Below are 19,374 nucleotides of genomic sequence, written 5' to 3' on the forward strand. Positions count from 1 at the left end.
AGTCAGCTGAAATTACAGTACATCTCATGAAGTCTGTCACAACTCCAGAGAGAACTAATCATCTATCAGAGGGCTGACTCAAGGAAAATGTCTTTTCTTTTTCTTTGTTCCATTGTGTCAAATACATTTCTGCCTGGTTCTCACTGTGGGGAATCTGCCCCGTTATTAAAGCCTTCTTGTCAAACTGACAGTGTGACGTGATCACATGCTTTACATAGTAGAGAAAACATCTAAAAAAACAGTATAAAAGGAGGGCGGACTATTTAACTGTCTCTTAAATTCAGAAATAAGACGTTGAACTGTGTGCCTACAACAAATGTTTGAAACTGAAGTCTGCAAAGGAGGATTTGGCCGGATTGCAGTCCTGGAAAAAGATCAGACCTTTTCCATGAGACTGACTAAAACCTTATTTAAATGCATTATTAAGTAAGAGTAAGTAATAATACTCTAACAACCGGAACACAAAGGTAATCAAAAGTTTCAATAAGGGCGACAGAACCAATGAGTGAACGTCACTTCACCTCCTTTATCTTTGGTTTTCTTCTTCCCTAAAACGGGATCAACTCATCCAGGCTTGGAATGTTTTATCCCTTCTTAAATTACCACTTGAAGATTATCTTTTGAAGCAAATCTGAGTATTGTGCCCTCCAATTCACAGCCCATCTTTAATGTCGGTTCAGAAACTTCCTCACACGTCACTTCTCAACCAGAATTCAGGACGAAATTCATCTAGCATCTGAGGAACACTGAGAACTGGGTATCTGGGGAGCATGGGGTCAGGGTTTAGAGTACAGGCATGCAATCTGACAAATGCTACTCTGGACTTAAGTACTCTTTTTCTTGTATTTATCAAGTATCCTTCTGCTGTTCTGAAAGGCTTCATGAAGCACCAAGCCTGGCCTCTTCATCACAAGTGTCCTGCATAAACCTTGCACTTCTAACTCAGCCTTCGCAAACTGCAACAGAACACGAGAGGACTCGGGAGCTGGGCTTCACTACGTGTCAGTCTCCATTTTAGCTCAACTTCTGGAGAAAAAGAAAGATGACTCGTTCCTGCGGGACACAGAGAAAATGGCACTACAAATCATTTCAGCAACTTCGCTGTGATAGATTGAGCTTGTCTGGTCGTTTGAAGGCGACTGATTAGGCCCTCGAAAATGCAAACTCAGCACTTCTATAATCTTCCAGAATCCCCAATCAGATTTTCAGCACATTTGAGATGAGAATTCAGTCTGTGCTAAGTGGCAGAGCACTGGTCTACAGGGTAGGGGCAAAATATCATCAATATAAAATCTGAACAGCCTTCTACATTTTTTTTTTACTCTGCTAGTGTTTTAATCAGGTTTCATAAAGAACAGGGTGTGTTGATTCCTCCCCCTTCACCTCTGAAATCAGCATATCACTGCAGATCGTCGGTCGTAGCACACATTCAGCTACGAGTTGTCTCAATCAAACCATAATCCATCCTCCGTTAATCTTTGTCATCACTGCGACCCATTTTAGCAACCAGCGACGTCTTGGGAACACGTTCATCGTTACACGCCCTGCCTCCAAATTAAACTCGTGAATTATCCCAGAGGTGCAAAAGAGATGTTTACATCTGATCAATGTTCTAAGTAATCAATTCCAGATTGTCTGTATGCAATGTGTGCAGAGACAGATGGAGCTGAGAATGTGTTTTCACAGAGTAGCCTTTTTAATGGGCAGAGCTTTCAAAGTGAATTGTCCAACTGGTCATTCAATAGCAGAATAATTTTGTACAAAAAGGACATCAGTAACCGTTCCGACGAGCCCGGAGACCACGGATGGTTGCCAGGCAGCAAGCCGTCTAGGGAGGGAAAACCTCTCGTGGACTTCAGACAGATTGATTTATCAATTCAAGGGTAAGTGGGAGCGGTAGAAAAGTGACAGTGATCAAAAACCTCATCCATAAACATCAGTCAGGTTTTTTGCTCGGGGAGTCTGACAGGATAACATTTCCCAAAGGCGGGAAACCCCCAACAGAAGCAGCAAGGATACGTTAATCATGAATGAAGGAGGGTGATTTTTTTTTTGTTATCGTACCAGTTGGTTTTATTATGACAATGCACACTTGAAAAGCAAAAAAGCCTTGGCATCCTGCAAAAAACCAACAAGATTATGACAATACGAGTCACTCGCTTGAGCCTGCATGGACCAGTCGCCGAGTGGACTGCGCCTTACATTATTATTGCAAAGGGTCACTTTCAGTTGAAACTCATTAGCAAACATATGGACACAAAAATAAAATTTGTGATTACATAAAATATCGGTCATTCCATCTTTGTATAGTGGGAGATACATTTTGATTTGCAAACACACACAATAAAAACACTTGAAATATGTGACCCATGACAGAAAAGAAAGTGTACATAACTGAATCATCAACTGAACTTCTAGGCTAAGATTTTTACAAATCACAGAAGACTAATCATTAATCATGTTTTATTTTAATAATCAAACAATTTGAGGCTGTATCAAAAACTTTGTAAAAAAATTAGAAGGAGAATTTCATTAACCGTTTTTCAGTCAGCTAATTATTGGAAATTCAAGGTTCTCTCTGCCTCGATCTCAGCCACAACCTGCAACCTCTAAACATCTGAACATCTGGGAGAGTCTCCATGGCACACAAAGTTCCTGCCTCGTTACATAAAAAAATAATTATCCCCGGTCCAAAATAAACGCAAGGGGTCCTTTTCCTGTGCACGTACGTGTACGGAGAATGGCATTTCACTTCTGCTGTACTTTTGTTAACCTCCAGTAACACCGTTGCCAAATTGAGGTAAAATCGCACGAACGGAAATCTGCATAAAACTATACATTTTGCATCCAAATCCACACTAAACTCTGCATTTACAAGTTAGTTAGATAATCTCTTTCATAATAAAAACAGTAGTTTTCTCACCCCACCCAGTTTTCTTGTTGCTTTATTGATCTGCTGATGGCAGCTGAGAGGAAGGTGGGGTTTCACCTAATGGACTGTAATTGGCATTTTGTTAAATCAAAACAGGAGTAAAGAGCTCCTGCAGGTTATTTTAGCAAGGCAGTCCTTTTCTTTCTCCGCTTTCTTCCAACCACCAACAAAAAAGAAAAAAAAACACAATCTATCAGAACATCTTCCAGATATACAGTGAATTTTAAAACCAATGAAACAAACAAATTATTATTCATCTCTACATCTTTTTTTTAGGCTACCTTGTTATTCTCATCTTTACTAGACATTGTGAATAAGGATAGGAACAGACAACTAGTGTTAAAAGGCAAACCGTATTGAATCTGAATAAACACACCCACTCATTCACTCACACACACACACACCTCGGCCTCCCATTCTCTTGTGTCGTCTGCAGGGGTGACTTAAGATCCTCGTGAGAGCTTTTCTCATATTCAGAGAATCTCACACTCCTTAATAAAAACACGAGTTGTTGCCTGCAGTGGTCTGATGGCAGTTCACTGTCTCCTCATATTATTTAAAAGCAAGACAAAAGAAGATCTGTTAGGCAAACGGTTCAGTCCAGGAAAAACCAAAAGAATAACCTTGGGATAATGATGAAAAAACTAAATAAAAGCTGGTATATTATATCAACCGAGGAGAAAAAAATGAAATGCTGGGAAGGGAAAACATGTCTCCCAATCGTCGCTTCTGACCAACTGGTCGATCCGAAAGCCAATGTGACGACAATTTGTTTATCTTAGGCCACTGTAGTAGCTGGGCTACCACTAAAACAGTAGTCCCACCCAGCTGGTTCAACCAATCATCCCATCGGTCTACTGAAAAACCCCACCCGACCCATTACTCCCCCTCCCAAACCAAAGTCCCCTGTAGTTTTGTACTTTAGCACCTCTTGTCATCTCTCCCTGTAAATGTCCAGACAGACAAACACCAGAATGGAAACCGTCACAGTTCCTCAGGCACCCTCTCCCTCCACCCTATGCGGGGAGGGTTAAACGAGTCTTAGGGTGGCACGTAGGGAGGTGGAGATCTGTAGGGAGTCATGTTCTTGGGACGGGAGCCCTTGCCCTCCATGGGAGTGGTGAAGGGAGGCGGTGGCTGGTAGGGAGGCGCGTTGGGGTCCTCGTCACGCAGAGCTGTGTATTCCCCCAGCAACTCCTGGTTCAGGGGAGTGGTCTCTGGCGTGGCCATGTTGGGGTACTCAGGGGGTGGAAGCGGGGGCTTCTCCTCCTGTAGAATCAAGGGCATGCTGGAAGATGGAGGCGGCTTAGAGTCATCAAGCTCATCGGCAAAGATAATTGGCACACCTTTTTTGATGAAGGTGGCCTGATCCTCGATGGTCAACTTGCCCTTTCTTTTCTTCCTGTAGCAGATCATCGCTATGATACCTGCTATCAACAAGATCGCTGCCACCACCACGGCGGGAATGACTGTGTGGAGATAGACATCGTCTGTGCTCTGCCGGCCTGTTCCCAGAGCTGGAGTTACTGCCGGGGGTTCTGGTATATCAATCTCTCCTGGTGGGATGAAGGAATATGTTCTGCAGCTTGCCCTTCCTTTGACCATGACGTCCAGAGGTCTGAATTCAGGCTCCATAGAGTACCTGAAGGTCGGTGAGGGTTTTCCGTCAGCATTGGCGAGCGTCCTGCTCATAGCTGTGAGCTGCTCCTTTGGACATGGGTGATGCGGGAGGCTGGTGTTGGTCCACTCCACCACAATGGATCCTTTGCTGATATTTCTAAGACTGACTGTACTGCTGTTGCGGTCCCCCAGTGCATAAGCCAGTTTCTTGACCAGAAGTATCTTCTTGTGGATGTCATTTGTTATTGACCGCGGCTCCCCGTCGAATCGGGCCGTGAAGATCACAGGGGTCTTGTCATTTAAGGGCCAGCGGTTTACACGGACCTCAAAAGCATCGATTACATTCAGGCCACCTTTATCAGTTGCCTGCATGAAGTACTCATGTTTCCCCACATGCTGGACATCAGGCAGGCCATAGAGAAGTTGGCTGGTGGTGTTGAACTGGATCCAGGAGCCCTCTCCAACCACTTCATTGTGGTTCTGTCTCAGAGTTAGGCGCAGCTTGTCTGTTGTGCCATCCTCTTTGTCAAAGAATGTGTCAGATGGGATCTTAACCTCGAAATAGGTGCCCACCAACGCGTTGACCTGGTCGATGGGGTTACGCAAGACAGGCTTCTCGTTGAATGGATCGGGGATGACGGCAGGCGATGGTGTGGTGCGCCTGGACGGTTTGGCTGTGGAGGTCTTTGACTCTCTGGTCACCGGTGTGGTTTTGGGTCTCTTAGGTTTCTTGGTAGGTCTTCTAGTAGGTGTGGGTGGTGTTGCAGTGGCCTCCACGTAAGTAGGCCTGGTCATGGTTGGCTGGATAGGAATGGTACTAGTGGTCTCCATTACCCTTGTTGGTTGAGGAGGTCCCAGCGTCGGGGTGTGGGCAATAGGGTCACGGATTCTGATCGTAGGCTTGCCTGGTAAAGGAACAGGGCCTCTTACTGGCGGAGCAGAGCTTTCGGTTGGTGCAGCAATAGAGGGAGAGGAGAGGGTTGGGATAATCCTCACCGGAGGCTCCACTATAGTTGTTGGAGGAAGTACTGCCAGAACAGGTGTTGGAGTGTTGTTTAACTGGCGCCTCACCCTCTTAGAGACGTGGGGTTTCTTGTTGGCAATGTGCCATCCCACCACAGGGTAGCCCAGTTTGGCTGACATTGTGCCTTCCTTTGCAGGACCCTGGACACTGTTGATATTTGGGACTGTGCTCTGCTCCAGTGAGCAGCCCAGCTTCCAGGACAAAAGAACGCCATTCTCCACCACCTGGGGAGACATTGAGAATTGTTCATTTAATTACCCATACATATATATTATATACTGAATTATTCACCTATTAGCAAATATTTACTAATCCATAAAAGCAGACAGTCGTGCGATCAGTCCCTCACCTTTTTTGCATTCCCCGGCCCAGCCATGAATGCAGACATGTCGAACAGTCTGTTGTTGACTACAGGGAGTATCTTCATGTGCTGGAGCCCCACCCCAGAGAAGCTCCTCATGTTATCCAGGAGCTCCACCCTCTGTTCTGAACTCATCTTGGTCAAGTCTGCGTCGAGGATCACCGTCAGCACCGTGACTGGTTCCTCGTTGCCGCACATGAACGGCTGGACGTCGTCTTCAATGGAGACTTGGTTTGATGCCAGCTGGGCCGAATCTGCGTCCAAATGATCTTCAGGGTGTACCTCGATGGAAAACACCTCCGAAGAAGAAGAAGCTTTTGTGTGGCTGGAGATGGATACAGAAATGTAATGGACCCCTTTGTCCTCCTCCAGTGGTAGACCCTGCAGGATTCTGCTGTTGGCGTCCCAGTGCAGCCAGGCAGGGAGGGAATCCTTCCCCATCTCTGTGATCTGAAAGACAAAAAAAAGAGAAAGTGAATTTACGGATGTTTGAATATACATGCTAGGAGACTTGTCCACAATCACCCGTGAGTTACAGATAATCGCAGATAAACGGGGGTTATTTGGTTTTATTGGATGAAAGATGTTGGAAACATGTCTGATCTACAAGCAAAGTAGAAAACAGAAAATGAAGGCCCTGACCATTAAAAGCTTTCAGAAGTAGAACATTTGGTAACTCTGAAAAAGGTTGCTTATGAAAACGGTAATGTACTTGGCAGTTTCCTGGAAAAGAGTGGATAAAAAAACTACACCTTAAAATGTTCACAAAGTACGATGCTTTTTGTCCAGTACACAACGGTTTAATGGATTTGAGGGCAGCTGGTCTTGTTTTAGGCTGTGGTATGCACAGTACTACGGATGCACCGATCTGACTTTTTCAGCCCCAATACCGATGCCAGTACCTGGGCTTTGGGTACCAGGGTAAAATGAATGGGCTGTATTCCTCGCTGTGAGGAAGAGACTGGGAATTGTGATCTTTGGCATGATGCTTCTGGCATTGGCTTTGGGGATACTGAACGTAGCGGTACGACTTGTTGGCCAGTGAAATACCTCCAACCAGCTGACCCCTTGTTTTTAGCTCCCTCCATGCTATGTTAGCAAACTATTCGGATCTCCTAGTGCACTGCTGACGCATTGCGCAGTACGCGGGTATTTGAACTGATAAGTCGGCCCCCTTGTCCCCAAAACACGATCCAGCTATACGGAGCATCCCTACTACGTACCGATTGCTTTTTTAAATCCTGATGCCATCTTTAACTTTTGCAGGACTAAACCTCACAGCTTGTACTTCTCATCAACACGTTGTTATTACTCCAAATGTAACTGATCTGTTATTGATGCAAGTTATGCTTTATTTTAAAATGTTTTATGACAGGCAGTGATGGAGAAATAAAGGGTTGGGTTGATTTAGTGCAAAGCCCTACTCCCTACAAACACACCTACAGACTCGCTGAAAAGCATTGCTCTGAATTGGAATTTAAACCCGACTAAAATTAAAATAACTTGGCCAATTATACAACCGGGGACGTCCCCATGGCAGGAGGCTGATGGAGAGAAATGGATCACAGGGGAGTGACAATGCATCCACACACACACACACACACATAAATCCCAAAAGAAGAACAAATGCATCCCGTGCTCCCCAGCCCCTACAAGTTAATTCTGCAGCTAATAAATCCTGGTTGATAAATTATGTAGAGGCAGTGCTCCCTAGACACATCATTAATGCTCTAACCAGCACACAGGCAGCGCCGGGGGAAAACACACACACATAAACACACACACACACGAGGCCACAGACAGACACACAAGGCTAGGCATAGAAAGCTGTATGTGCATCTTCCCTCAGAAATACAGTGTGGCCACCCGGATCAAATCTAATGCACACACACAGATATATTATCGGCAGGAGCTGGGCTTTTAACAAATATCCCCTCACGGACACTTCCTCAGACCTCTCACCCTTTCCTCACAAATACCTGCATCTCGCTGTTTTCACAGGCGCCGAGGAAACAGCGAAGGAACACGGTGGAAATAAGCTATTCCAATGATTTTATTAATGGCCTCCTGCTTTTTCTTTTTGCCATGCCTCATTCATTCATCACATTCAGTCCCCTCTTTTGTTCCCTGTTCATTTCCCTCTCTCTCCTTCTGACACCTCGCCTCTGAATCGCTGCGTTCCTCTTTTCTGCTGTCATTATTTCAAAATGCCATTATCAAAATCTGACAGTCCTTTTCGTCGGTAGACAGAAGCTCGTTTCTGAGGTGGTGATGTAGGAAGACGTCAAGATTTCTGGCCAAGATTATGAAGCCTAGCTTGAAAATGATTACTACAGGAAACATATTATTTCTAACTCAATCCCTCTGGATGTGTGTAGATTAAAGGAAAACATGCAGGAGTCTTTTCTATTTTCCTTCCAACAGGGAAGAACGTCCACTTATCCAAACAAATAAGCCAAAGTGTTGGTGGCAGATACTTGCCTGGAAAAGAAAACAAGAAACAAAAAGACTTATGTCATCAAATGTCGGCTCCTCGAGCGATGTTAGATTTAATTTGTCACGCAGAGTTCTACAGCCTCAAAACTTTAAACCAAATGCCTCTTGACATGACATTGCAAATTAAATCACAAAGAGACGATGAAGGACAAGTGAGTTGCCGGGCAGTAATCTCATCATAACTGTCATAATTGCTCCGTAAATGAAAAAATTGCATCCTGAAAGCACAAGGATGATCCTCATCTGTGGCCAATTAAAATATGGGTAAGAGGAAAAAAAATAGGTGACGCTTAATCTAATTCTTCAGGTACTTTGGTCAGAAGAGGTTAAAAATATCCCACATTTACCACAAACAAATCAGCTGTAGCTGGTGTTGCGACGTTTGGCTCTTTTTAATGACAAAAACAAGCTGGTGTTTGAATCATCAGCTGCTCCCCATCCCGACCTGAACAGCACAGACAGACGGTGGCTTTACTGGACTCCACATGTGATGGCTCATTGTTTTTCTATAAGCTCCCCAATGCAACGGACCAAAAAGCAATGTCTGTGTAAGTCTAAGTGGCCGCACACTACAGGAGAACTGGGCCGATCCGGGATCCGGTTCGCCCTCCTGACAATCCCAAGCTGAACCTGGTCGGAGGGATTATAGACAGAATCTTAAGGTCTGGATCGAAGGCTCCCCGATTTTAAAGCGTAAAATATTAAATGTAGAATCCTGCTGATTCCCTCATCAACTTCATCCACAGTTTGATTCTCGTCTTTTGTTTTTCTCTGCAAAACTCAGCACACACAAGGTCGACCAGCTGACGACGACAGTCTGCCTCCATGTTTGTTTCTGTCTGAGATCCCAAGTCCCCGGAGCCGCCACTCTGAAACCGTTTAGTAGAAACGCAGAGTGTGCGGTCCTGAATCTGGACTGAACCGTCTGATATATGTGATAAAATATTAAACGTCGGTTCATTCTGTCGTTCTGTCTGCGGGATCAAACCTTTTTAACATCGGTTAAGATCTGAAAATCTCCCAGCATGCACCGGGCATAAGTGTTGAAACAAAATCACAACGGTGACTTTTAAAGTCCAACGTGAACCCAGCAGAGAGCTTGTAGCTTCCAGTCTCCCTAAAAGAACATGAAAACACATCAAATCCCCCAAAATGTCAAGAAAAATATTTCCTATCTTCTCCTGGCACGAGGCTTCAGTGCAAGAGAGCTGGATGTTTGGCCCTAAAGGTTATCGTGTGCTCCCACAGTTCCCTCCCGTACAACACACACCGCTGGCAAGGTGACTGCTGAGCCCTCCTGAAACAGCCGGGGAAAACCCTGCGCTCTGGAAGATTGATTTGGAGACGCACAGAGGGCCGCGGAAATGAAGGAGACTAAACTATTTTCTGGGAAGCTATTAAGGTGGCGGCAAGGGCAGCGTAGGGCAGAGAGAGAGAAGCAACAATCAAAGTTAATTTACTGAGCAGTACGACGACCTTATTCCAGTTATATGCCTTGCTCAAGGACTTCCGCAGGAAAATCATGTCCAGAGATTCCAACGCTGACCGTTTTAAGTGACCCGGCGTTTGAGTGGGTTCACAATTACTTTAAGCACCGTGTACAATGAATGTTAATGTTGACGGCGTTAATAAAAAACAGCCACTGAGAGATAAGAGCCTTTTGGATGGTTTAAACAATGAATCGCTGACATGTGTGAAGAGGTCTGAGCACGGCTGCCACCCCCGGTGTGAGCGCAGCAACCCCCCCGACTTTAAAGATTGGTAATTAAAACAGAAAGAATGATAAGCTCATCAAAGTTAAGGGTTGTTTGATAGTTTTTCTCACTGACAACACACGAGTCAGCCATAAAGCCACCGTGACTATCAGCACTGTAAGCTGCAGCGAGGCGCGCTGCATCTATAGGAGCGACGGCCGTGAAACACTGGGAGACTTTATCATCATCGCTGGCGTCACTCCCTCGGTTTGTTTGGAGTTACAGTCCTCAGTCGCTGCAGTCTGAAGAAAGACTGCACATCAGCCCGGACAGACTGCCGAGTGGCCTCGGCGCCGTCGACGGCTGAAGCACACGTTCAACTTTATCTCTGAGAAATCCTTCTGCAGTCTATTGTTACGAATTACATTTTGAGGTATCTGTACTTTACTTGTATTTCCATTTGTACACTAAAGTTTAGAGGCAAATACTGCGCTACTTTTCTCTGCCAGCTACAGATCTTTTACGAAGCAGGCGTGCACGCGCAGGATGCAGCGTGGGTTAGTTTGGGTCAGTGATGATACGGCTGCAGAGATTTTTCAGTCACCCTGAAGTCCGGTCCTTTTTTAGTTTTTATGAGAGCGCTGAGAAAATGAGCTCATGGTGAGCGCAGGGTGAGTTAACTTTAGCTCTGGTTTGTCTCTCTTGCTAACCGCTTGTAAACTGAAGCTCTCAGCGTTGCTGCTCTTGTAAAGACGCTGCACGTTGTTCTGCTGCTGTGTGCGTCGTGTGTCTGCAGACTATTGGTCCGCTGCACACAATAACACGTCACGCTGTTTAGTCAACCAACCAGCATCTCTTTTTATCATTCATTTTAAATCCAGCAGCCATCAGATTAGTTGTAAAAGTGTGAGAGCAGGAGAAACGCCGCAGACTGCTCTGTATTTACGTCAGCTGTTGGCAGGTACTATCACTGTCTTCTAAAGACTCTAAAGACTCATTTGTTTTCATGCAATTGTGCATGGGCTCACTGCATTGCCTTTATAATATCACATAATATAAAATGTTTAATGATATTGCACACTTAAATGGTTTTCATATGTTTACAAAAAGGTATTGGCTGTTTTTTTCATGTTTACACAAACAAAATGGTCATTTTATTTGTAGTTTTCATTTTTACAGCGCCGTGATAATTCCGGTCACCATAATGGTGATATGAAATTTTCATATTGTTTCATCCCTAAAATGAAGTGGACCCAAACACACTAAAAGATTATTCTGATTCCTGCTCCGTGTGGTTTAAGATCCCAACCATACAAACCAAACATCACTACCTTCAGGTGGAGAAACGCTGGAGATCTGCCTGACAGTCGTCTCCGTTTGTCCTCCGTTATCAAAGGCAAGATGAACCTCCACACACACACACACACACACACACACACACACACACACACACACACACACACACACACACACCTTTATGATCTCAAGAGACGTCCAATCACAGAAGAGAGGAAGACAGTCATATAGGCTGGATACTGATGGAGAGGCAGGAGTGGAGAGAGAAAGAGAGCGAGGTCAAGCAGGAAGAATGACAGAGAAACAGAGATATTATGAGGAGGCGTCGGCTCTGTTGGCGTTCGGGGAAAAGAAAGCAGCTCATTGTTGCGGCGAGAGGAGACCACGGAGAAAGGAGGCCATTGTTAGAGGAACCCGCTCGACAGATAAGCCTCATATTTTGGAAGAGGAGGAGGAGGAGGAGGAGGAGCCTGGGCACGCCGTTGTGATATGATGACTCGGAGTGAAATGAAACTCTGCGTGAAGGAATGAGAGGAAGGGAAGGAGATAAGGACGAGGAAAGGAGGGAGGGAATGATGGAGGGAAAAGCAGGAGCAGTGAGAGACGATGAGGGAGGGAGCGAGCGAGGAAGAGGTTGCACACAGAGGGGGGGGGGAGCTGGCAGCGTCCAGTGTTTCCAGTGGAAAATGTGAGGCGAGGAGGAGGGATGGATGAAGAGCTATAGAACCAGAGGGCGGGGGGGGGGGGGGGGGGGGGCTCAATGCGGATGTTTACGAGGGAAAATCCATCTTACAGCTCATTTTCTACCGTTAAAAACTCCTCCGGGGCCTCGGTCCACAGCATCACACAGTGCAATCCAGCAACGGGGAAAATCTGAACCTCTGAAACGTCAGCGTGTTCGCCAAAACAACAACAACAACAACAACAACCGTCTTTTAAAAAGGAAAACTCCGGAGATGACATCTGGCACCCAGGACACGGGACGGTTCACCACAGCTACACATCTTCCCACAGACCGTATATACGGCTCAGTTAAACACAACGTTTTCTGACCTGAAATTAACAATTAAATGAAGGAGTTCATCATGTTCATCATTTCACTGTGGGGTCAACCGATGACCAGCTGCTCCGTCTGCCTTCATTAAGAGCACGTATAATAAAGCTTCTGAGGCTGGATTAATAGGCTGTTCCAAGGTGTGTTTGGTTTCCTTCCACTGCTGCAGAATAACCCAAAGAAGGTAAAGACAACGTTTAGGTCAGCGAAGCTGAGAAATAACGGACATTTCAGAGAGAATCAGGGATCAAGTGATGAGTTAGCAACTTCAAGTTATTTTGAAGTTTGTCAGTTTGCTTCTTCCTTTGGTGCCATTGAAGGTTTTTCACTGGACTTGAACTACTTCGATTTACAGAAGAACTACAAACATGGAGGTGTGCTAAAACCTTCTGACTGGTAGTGTGCGTCTAACTGGATAACAGAGTCACTCTAAAGGCACGTTAATAAATATTGTGTAATTCGGGTGAACGCCTCCTTTAAGAGCAACAGGAAGTAGCATGTTGATCGTCATTCATAGATTTACCTTTCACCCTGTTCTTCAATAAGAAAATCCTCCATGCAGTTATTATATTTTATTACACACCTACATCGTAAAGCATAACTTAATTATCAACTCATGGCTGCTCGATCATAAAACCTACAAAGCACATCCAAAACTCTGCACAGTCCAAGACGAAACAGTGGAACTTGTGTTGTGAGACTTTAAGTGGATGAATGGAAACATATTCCCTGAGATGAAATACGTTCCAGGAAAAAATGTCTATTAATAAAGCGTATCGCAGGACGCCCACAGGAACATGAGGAAGACATTTTGGGCTGCGGGACTGTAAGAGAAAGAGTCATTCAAACGTCTGCAGCCGCACGCCAAACACGTACATGACCCCCGATGCACCGGGGACAGCGGACAATCGCGTGCACGAATTCCCACACGTGCACGCTCAGCCACAGATTCACCACTATTATACAGTCATTAAAGCATAATGGTGGAGAGCGCTCTTAGCTATAAACACACACACACACACACACACACTGTGGTAAACCTGGTTGCCAAAGCCTGCAGAAACACTCATGAAGCTCTCACCCATTCTCTGTCTATGTCTCTCTACCCCGCTCTCTCCCTTTTGCTCGCAGTTTACAACAATGAAAGGCTGCTCAGGAGCCAACAGAAGCCGGCTGTTTGATTCCAGCTGCGTGGGTGAGAAACTCCGAGAGGAAGAAGAAGATGCTGCGTGCGTCATGCTGACTACCGGTCGACCAATAATCGGGCTGGCCGATTATCGGATATTCAGGATTTTTCCAATAATCTGCATCGGCCGTTTAAAAACAGACACACCGATATAATTCATCAATAAAAAATGCGCTCCTTTGGCTCTGATGCAGCCGCCTCTCTCTGTCTGCAGGTGAGCACAATGTCCCGCCCACAGTGCTAGCTGATTGGTTACAAGTCACAAGTAATAGCCCATCAACACTGACTCTGGCGCGGAAGTAGCCAATAGAGAGAGTGAGCCGTCACGCTGCAGCCCCTCCCCTCCTCTCTCAGCAGAGCGTGAACGCGAGCTGATGGTGCAGCTTCCACAAGCTGAGCGAGACTCCGTCCGTTACTGAGTGTAAGAGCAGCAAAACCAGCAGCACCGGTAAAAGGCGGCTACTGCATCAGTGCAACATGGAAGGAACGTTTTACAGAGCGATACGTGAATCTGCTCCGTCTCGTCCACCAGTTTCACACGCGCTAGCTCGGCTAATAGCTAGTTATAAACAAGCTAGGTCTCTCCGTCTGTAGCCTGTTAGCAGAGACGCTACGTACCTTCAAATTTAGCAACTCCTTGCAAACCGCTTGTTGAGAGAAAGCAGCTCCTCTGCAGCAGCAGCTCGGGCTGAAACTGACGGCTGGCTTCTTTCTAAACTTCGCTCAGTATTTTGATTTGACATATGTTTCCAGTGAGATACTGATTTTATAAAGTGACTTTGCTGCTGTAAACTTTAAACTTTTGTTGCTGCTCTGAAAACAAGTAGTTATTATAAAATATTACATTTTATTACTGTTCTGAATTTATTCTTTTTTAAATAACTTTTTTTAAAGGCAGTTATTTAGTAATTTAGAGTACAGATAAAGAACAGAACAAATAAATAGTATCAATAAAATCCTAACAACATAAAACACAATATAAATGGCAGCTGGTAAAGACAAAGTTCATAGTTAACGAGTCCACCTGTGGGATGGATCTCCAATTAATTTAATTTACTAAACACAACAATTATTATTATTATTCTAATTATTATTAGTTGTTTTTTGGAGTTTGTGTTATTCTAAGCAAACGTATATCGGTTCCACATATCGGTCTAATTGGTTTCTAATAATCGGCAGAAGATATCGGCCGATCCCCGACGCCGGCCACGCCAGAGCTAAAGAGAAATCCTGAGTGTGAATGTGTGAAGGCTGTGCATATCGGAGAAGAGGCTTGTAGAAGAGTTTGTGCCTCTTATGACAAGGACAACAGGAAGGCGAGCGAGGAGACGAGCCCACGGCGTGCTGCCTGTGCAAAGAGCAGACTCGGCTCAGCAAACACAACGCCGCCTCCTGTGCTACGCTGGACTCCGGGAGGAGGAAGAGGAAAAGCAGTCCTGCTGAGACAGATGTGTGAAAGAGAGAGAGGGGAGCTGGGAGGGCAGGTGAAACGCACACGCTGTGGATACTGCAAGTGTGCGCACGTGGAAATTTGTACAACCCTGCTTGGAACACTAACACAGCGTGCACGTGTGTGTGTGTGTGTGTGTGTTTTATCTCCATCTCAGCGTGGTGTGGCTCGATTTCCGCAGACTCTCAGCTTCAGCTCTGACTAATGCTGCAGCCCCAGCAGAGTTACTCACTATCATCATCAGCACACACACCAAATCTCCTCACCCGCAGAAAATATATTCTTCCTCTTACCAACAGCGTGCATACACACATACACACACCTGTAGGGGTGCAACAACACACCAAATCCACGGTTCGGTTCAGACCTCGGTTCCCGCTCCTGGGTAATATACAGTGTAATATTTACAAAATATAAGCCTACAGCTCGCACTAACTTTACTGGAGCGGGCCGGCCGGGTATGTTTGCACCTTGCATTGTGCAGAGAAACGCAGAGAGAGACCGTTACAGCCCTGTAACACCTGCAGCGCTGCCACACAAACGCAACTTGAGTTCCAACTGTCCGTTCAAACTAACCACTTTGTTCTCTAACTTCGTCCTGTACAGCGAGAGAAGCTGCAGGACACAAACCTGAATCTGAAACCGACACAGAATCAGAATGTGTTTCTGTTCTGTAACAGAACCGACCGGTCATTTTCTGTACGCCAGCTTCCTGCGGTCCAGCGTGACGCCATTTAGGCTATTGTCACATAAAACAAAGAAAAGCAGAAAAGATCTCCCGGACCAGGTCCCAGGCCAGTGATCGCTCAGGAGAGAAGAAAGAGGCGGGTGAGGAGCCACGTTGGCCCAGTTTGGACTTAATCCTGCTGCTAAAGGTCCGGTCTGGACGACAAGGGACTCATGTTGGCCAACAAACTGAAACCACATCTTTACAGAGACCTGGTCCCTCAACATCCCGGATCAAGCACTCGGCGGGCGGTCCGTGTTCTGAGGCGGACTCTGTTTTCCATCGAGGAAGCTCAAACTCAGTCAGATGGACTCGGTTCCCAAATGTCAGACTGTTTAATGTGACACCAGATTATCTCCTGGTTGCTGCTGTTCACATTCTCCCAGACGCAGATTCAATAAATGCTCTGCAGAATGTTCTTAATGCGTGCACGTGTACATAAACTGTTTTTTATTTTATACGTTGCCGTATTTTAAAAGACATTGAAGTTCTGTGTGTGCAGCACGAAGGGACAACAAACGTTCTTTCCGTCAAATCTTTGGAACTGAGAAGCTGAAATTATGTTGTGTTTTAAAATTTTGCTGTTGAAAAGGACCGACGATAAAAAAAAAGAATCACAAAGTAAATGTACATTCTTGGAGCTGAGGTTTTTCCGTTTTGCAGGACTTTTATTTTTTATATAAAAATGACATGAAAAAGAGGAAAACCGCACACTCAGTCCTGCGTGAGCAGCGTGAGGAGCAGAGAGACAGAGTGAAGACGGAGCTGCTGGCCAAATCAAACGCTGTTAAATCCACTGGGACACAGCGACAATGGAGGAAAACAGGAGGAAATTAGGCACGCTCCGTCCAAAGTTAAGTTCCCATCATTTCCAATAAAAAGAACCGATTCAGTTCACTCCTCCTCACAGTGAGACGTTTGACAGGCCGACCGCCGTCCCTCTAACCTGACAGGCGGAGTGCATCCTAAAAGAGGGACGAGCGACTCCGCCGAGCCCTCGCTCGTCCCTAGGTCAGCAATTATCACCTTTTTCTTTGATGCCGTGTGAATAAAACATTAGCTATCTTTATCCGGCTAACGAGCTATAGCGCCGACACAAACCATTAAATCTTAAACACATTGCTCAGGGATAAGGAGAGGCGTCGTATGCAGGCCGGTCACTGCAGTTTGAGGCGAGAGTTTAAAGGCCCAGAACCGCAGGAACAACGACCCGGCGCCTTTAAACAGAACACGTGCTGATGCTGGCGTGAACAGCTGTGTGGCTCCGCTCACGCTTTCTGGCAGAATCAACAAACTGCTGCGTGTAAAACTGCCCTAATAGGCCGATCCATAATCACAGCATCTAAATATAATCTGCTGCTGCAGCCGCCACACGCCAAATATGGCTCGGCTCACTAAGCCTGCAAAACCAATGAAAGCAGCCCGCCGCGCTGCGACTCCTCTTCCCTTCTGGGTGACAACCAAGCATGCTGGAGGATCCGGGATCCTGCTAGGCTACCGAGGGACACAACAACACCAGGAGCGGTGAACAGTCTCCATCCTCCTTTTGGAAACTTAAACCACCAAATTAGCCTCTTTATTTCCCCCTTTCTTGCTTCTCTCTTCTGGAGGTCAGGGAGTCGCACGGCGGCTGTTTGGCAGTAATTATGTGTGCTAAAGGTCAAATGGAAATTATGCTCTGAAATCCAACGCTGACGTGAAGGCATCAACGCGCCTCACTGCCAAACAGCCTTCCACCGTTTGCAGAAGGGAATGTTTTTCAGCAGAAGCATGTCAAACACATGAAAATGAAGAAACTTTCACAAACTGTGAATGCATTTACAGGAGCATATAATTTGGAACATATGAATCGAAAGGCCTCGCCCGCTGTATGTTTAATTACATAGCAACATGGCCTCCGCCGCCCTGGTGCCAGGGGAGCAGGATCGCGGCGTGCTAGCTTACAGCCCGGGTGACTCATATGTTCTGTTGTGTGTGTTTTTATCTCTGGGCTGCCTCCTCCCTCCCTCCTGCTCTCTGAATACCAGTTTTCCACTGCTGCCCTGCCAGCGAACAGCGACGGAGCTGCGGGGGCTCGCAGGGTCGGCCTCTCGGTTTGTTCCGAGGCGATGACAAAGAGTGACAACGGCACTTTTTAGAGGGAGAGCAGAGCCTCGGGAGTCGGGCTGAAACGTTCTGAAAAGGTTCTGCAGAGCAAACAGAACACCGAGGGAATGGAACGGAAGGACAGCCGTGGTTTTGTAGAAGAAGAAAAGTATAGAGGAGAGAAAAATAATTGTTGCTGGTGTTGCAGGAAAAAGAGAGAGAGAGAGAGAGAGAGAGAGAGAGAGAGACGCTTTGCAAGCTAATCTGCAGCAGCTGAAGAGAGAGAGAGACGGTCCGCTGAGGTGGAAGAGAAAGAAGACGGACAGAACACTGAACAAGATGGCAGGAAGACAGGGAGCGACAGGAGAACCAGAGGACACGGAGGAGGAGGCGATAATGAACTGAGAGGAGACGACGCAGAGGGGAGGAGGAGGAGGAGGAAGGAAAGTTAGTTTTCCCACTAAAATGCCCCCAAGGGAGGGGGAGAGGGGGGGAGGCCTGTACAACAGCAAGCTACTGTCTCCATTCATCAAGAGGGGAGAGACTCAAACAGCCAGTCAATGTGTTCTGACAACCACACACACACACTTCCTGTCTGTGCACACTCAGCAACACGTTCCCACAAATATGCAAATATGTATGTTTGTGTGTTCACACGTTTATTCTTTTGGACTCTCTGGTTGTCTCCATCACACGCAGCCTTGTGGCGCTATCTTCACGGGGACCCGTCACTCAAACTCAAACTCTTGTTGAAACAGCAACACGTCCTGCTTTTCAAATCACAGCAGCTGCGGTATTTGTTAAAATAATATTCTGCAGACTTCAGAAAATATCTTTGTAAGAGCGACTGTGGCTCAGGAGGCTCGTTAATCGGGAGATCGGAGGTCCGAAGTGTCCTTCGAATTGCCTTAATGGCTTCTCCTGTGTATGAGCTCGGCCATTTGTTTGGTACAGACAGGGCTCAACGTTAAACCGGGTTCGAAACTTACTCGCCATGGTAGCGACTTGTCAATCAGCTTGTAGCCCCGCCCTAAAGCCTCCCCTGCTTCCTGGTCTCTGTTCCTCCAAATGGGACCATAATTTACTAAATGAACATCATGCTGTGTTGAAGAAGACTTGAAACTAGCAACTGAGACCAGAAACTCATCAGGAAAGTGTTTACTGAGGGAATAAATCAGCTGACAAGTAGAAACATTTTATTTCGCCAATATAATAATATAATAATAATAATATAATAATAACTCGTCACATAACTACAGATCTGGATTGGACAACAGTGCACGCCACGAGCTGCAAAACATCTGCAGGATGTCGAGTTCCTAATTAATTTTTTAAATCCTAATGTTTTTGCTAGTTCAACTGTACCGACGTTACTTTTTACTGGCCCCAGGCCATCGGGCCACCGTTATTATTGAGCCCTGTACAGATAATACCATATCTGTTAATGAA

At 45.9% G+C, this 19,374-nt stretch overlaps 1 protein-coding gene across 1 annotated transcript in view; it reads right to left on the bottom strand.

The window, feature by feature from the left end:
- Positions 1-1,684: 1,684 nt before the first annotated feature.
- dag1 (dystroglycan 1) overlaps positions 1,685-19,374 on the bottom strand; it is a 53,267-nt gene continuing 35,577 nt past the window's right edge. Inside the window, exons 3-4 of the mRNA XM_038695816.1 lie at positions 5,926-6,387; positions 1,685-5,800 (exon numbers count right to left, since the gene is read on the bottom strand). Of these exons, the coding sequence (XP_038551744.1) occupies positions 3,974-5,800; positions 5,926-6,387 (2,289 nt within the window). The 3' untranslated portion in view covers positions 1,685-3,973. The remainder of the gene's footprint in view (positions 5,801-5,925; positions 6,388-19,374) is intronic.

The sequence above is a fragment of the Micropterus salmoides genome, unplaced genomic scaffold (assembly GCF_014851395.1).
Source record: "Micropterus salmoides isolate LMB-PRFRI ecotype aquatic unplaced genomic scaffold, ASM1485139v1 Ms_hic_scaffold_4, whole genome shotgun sequence".
NCBI lineage: Eukaryota > Metazoa > Chordata > Actinopteri > Centrarchiformes > Centrarchidae > Micropterus > Micropterus salmoides.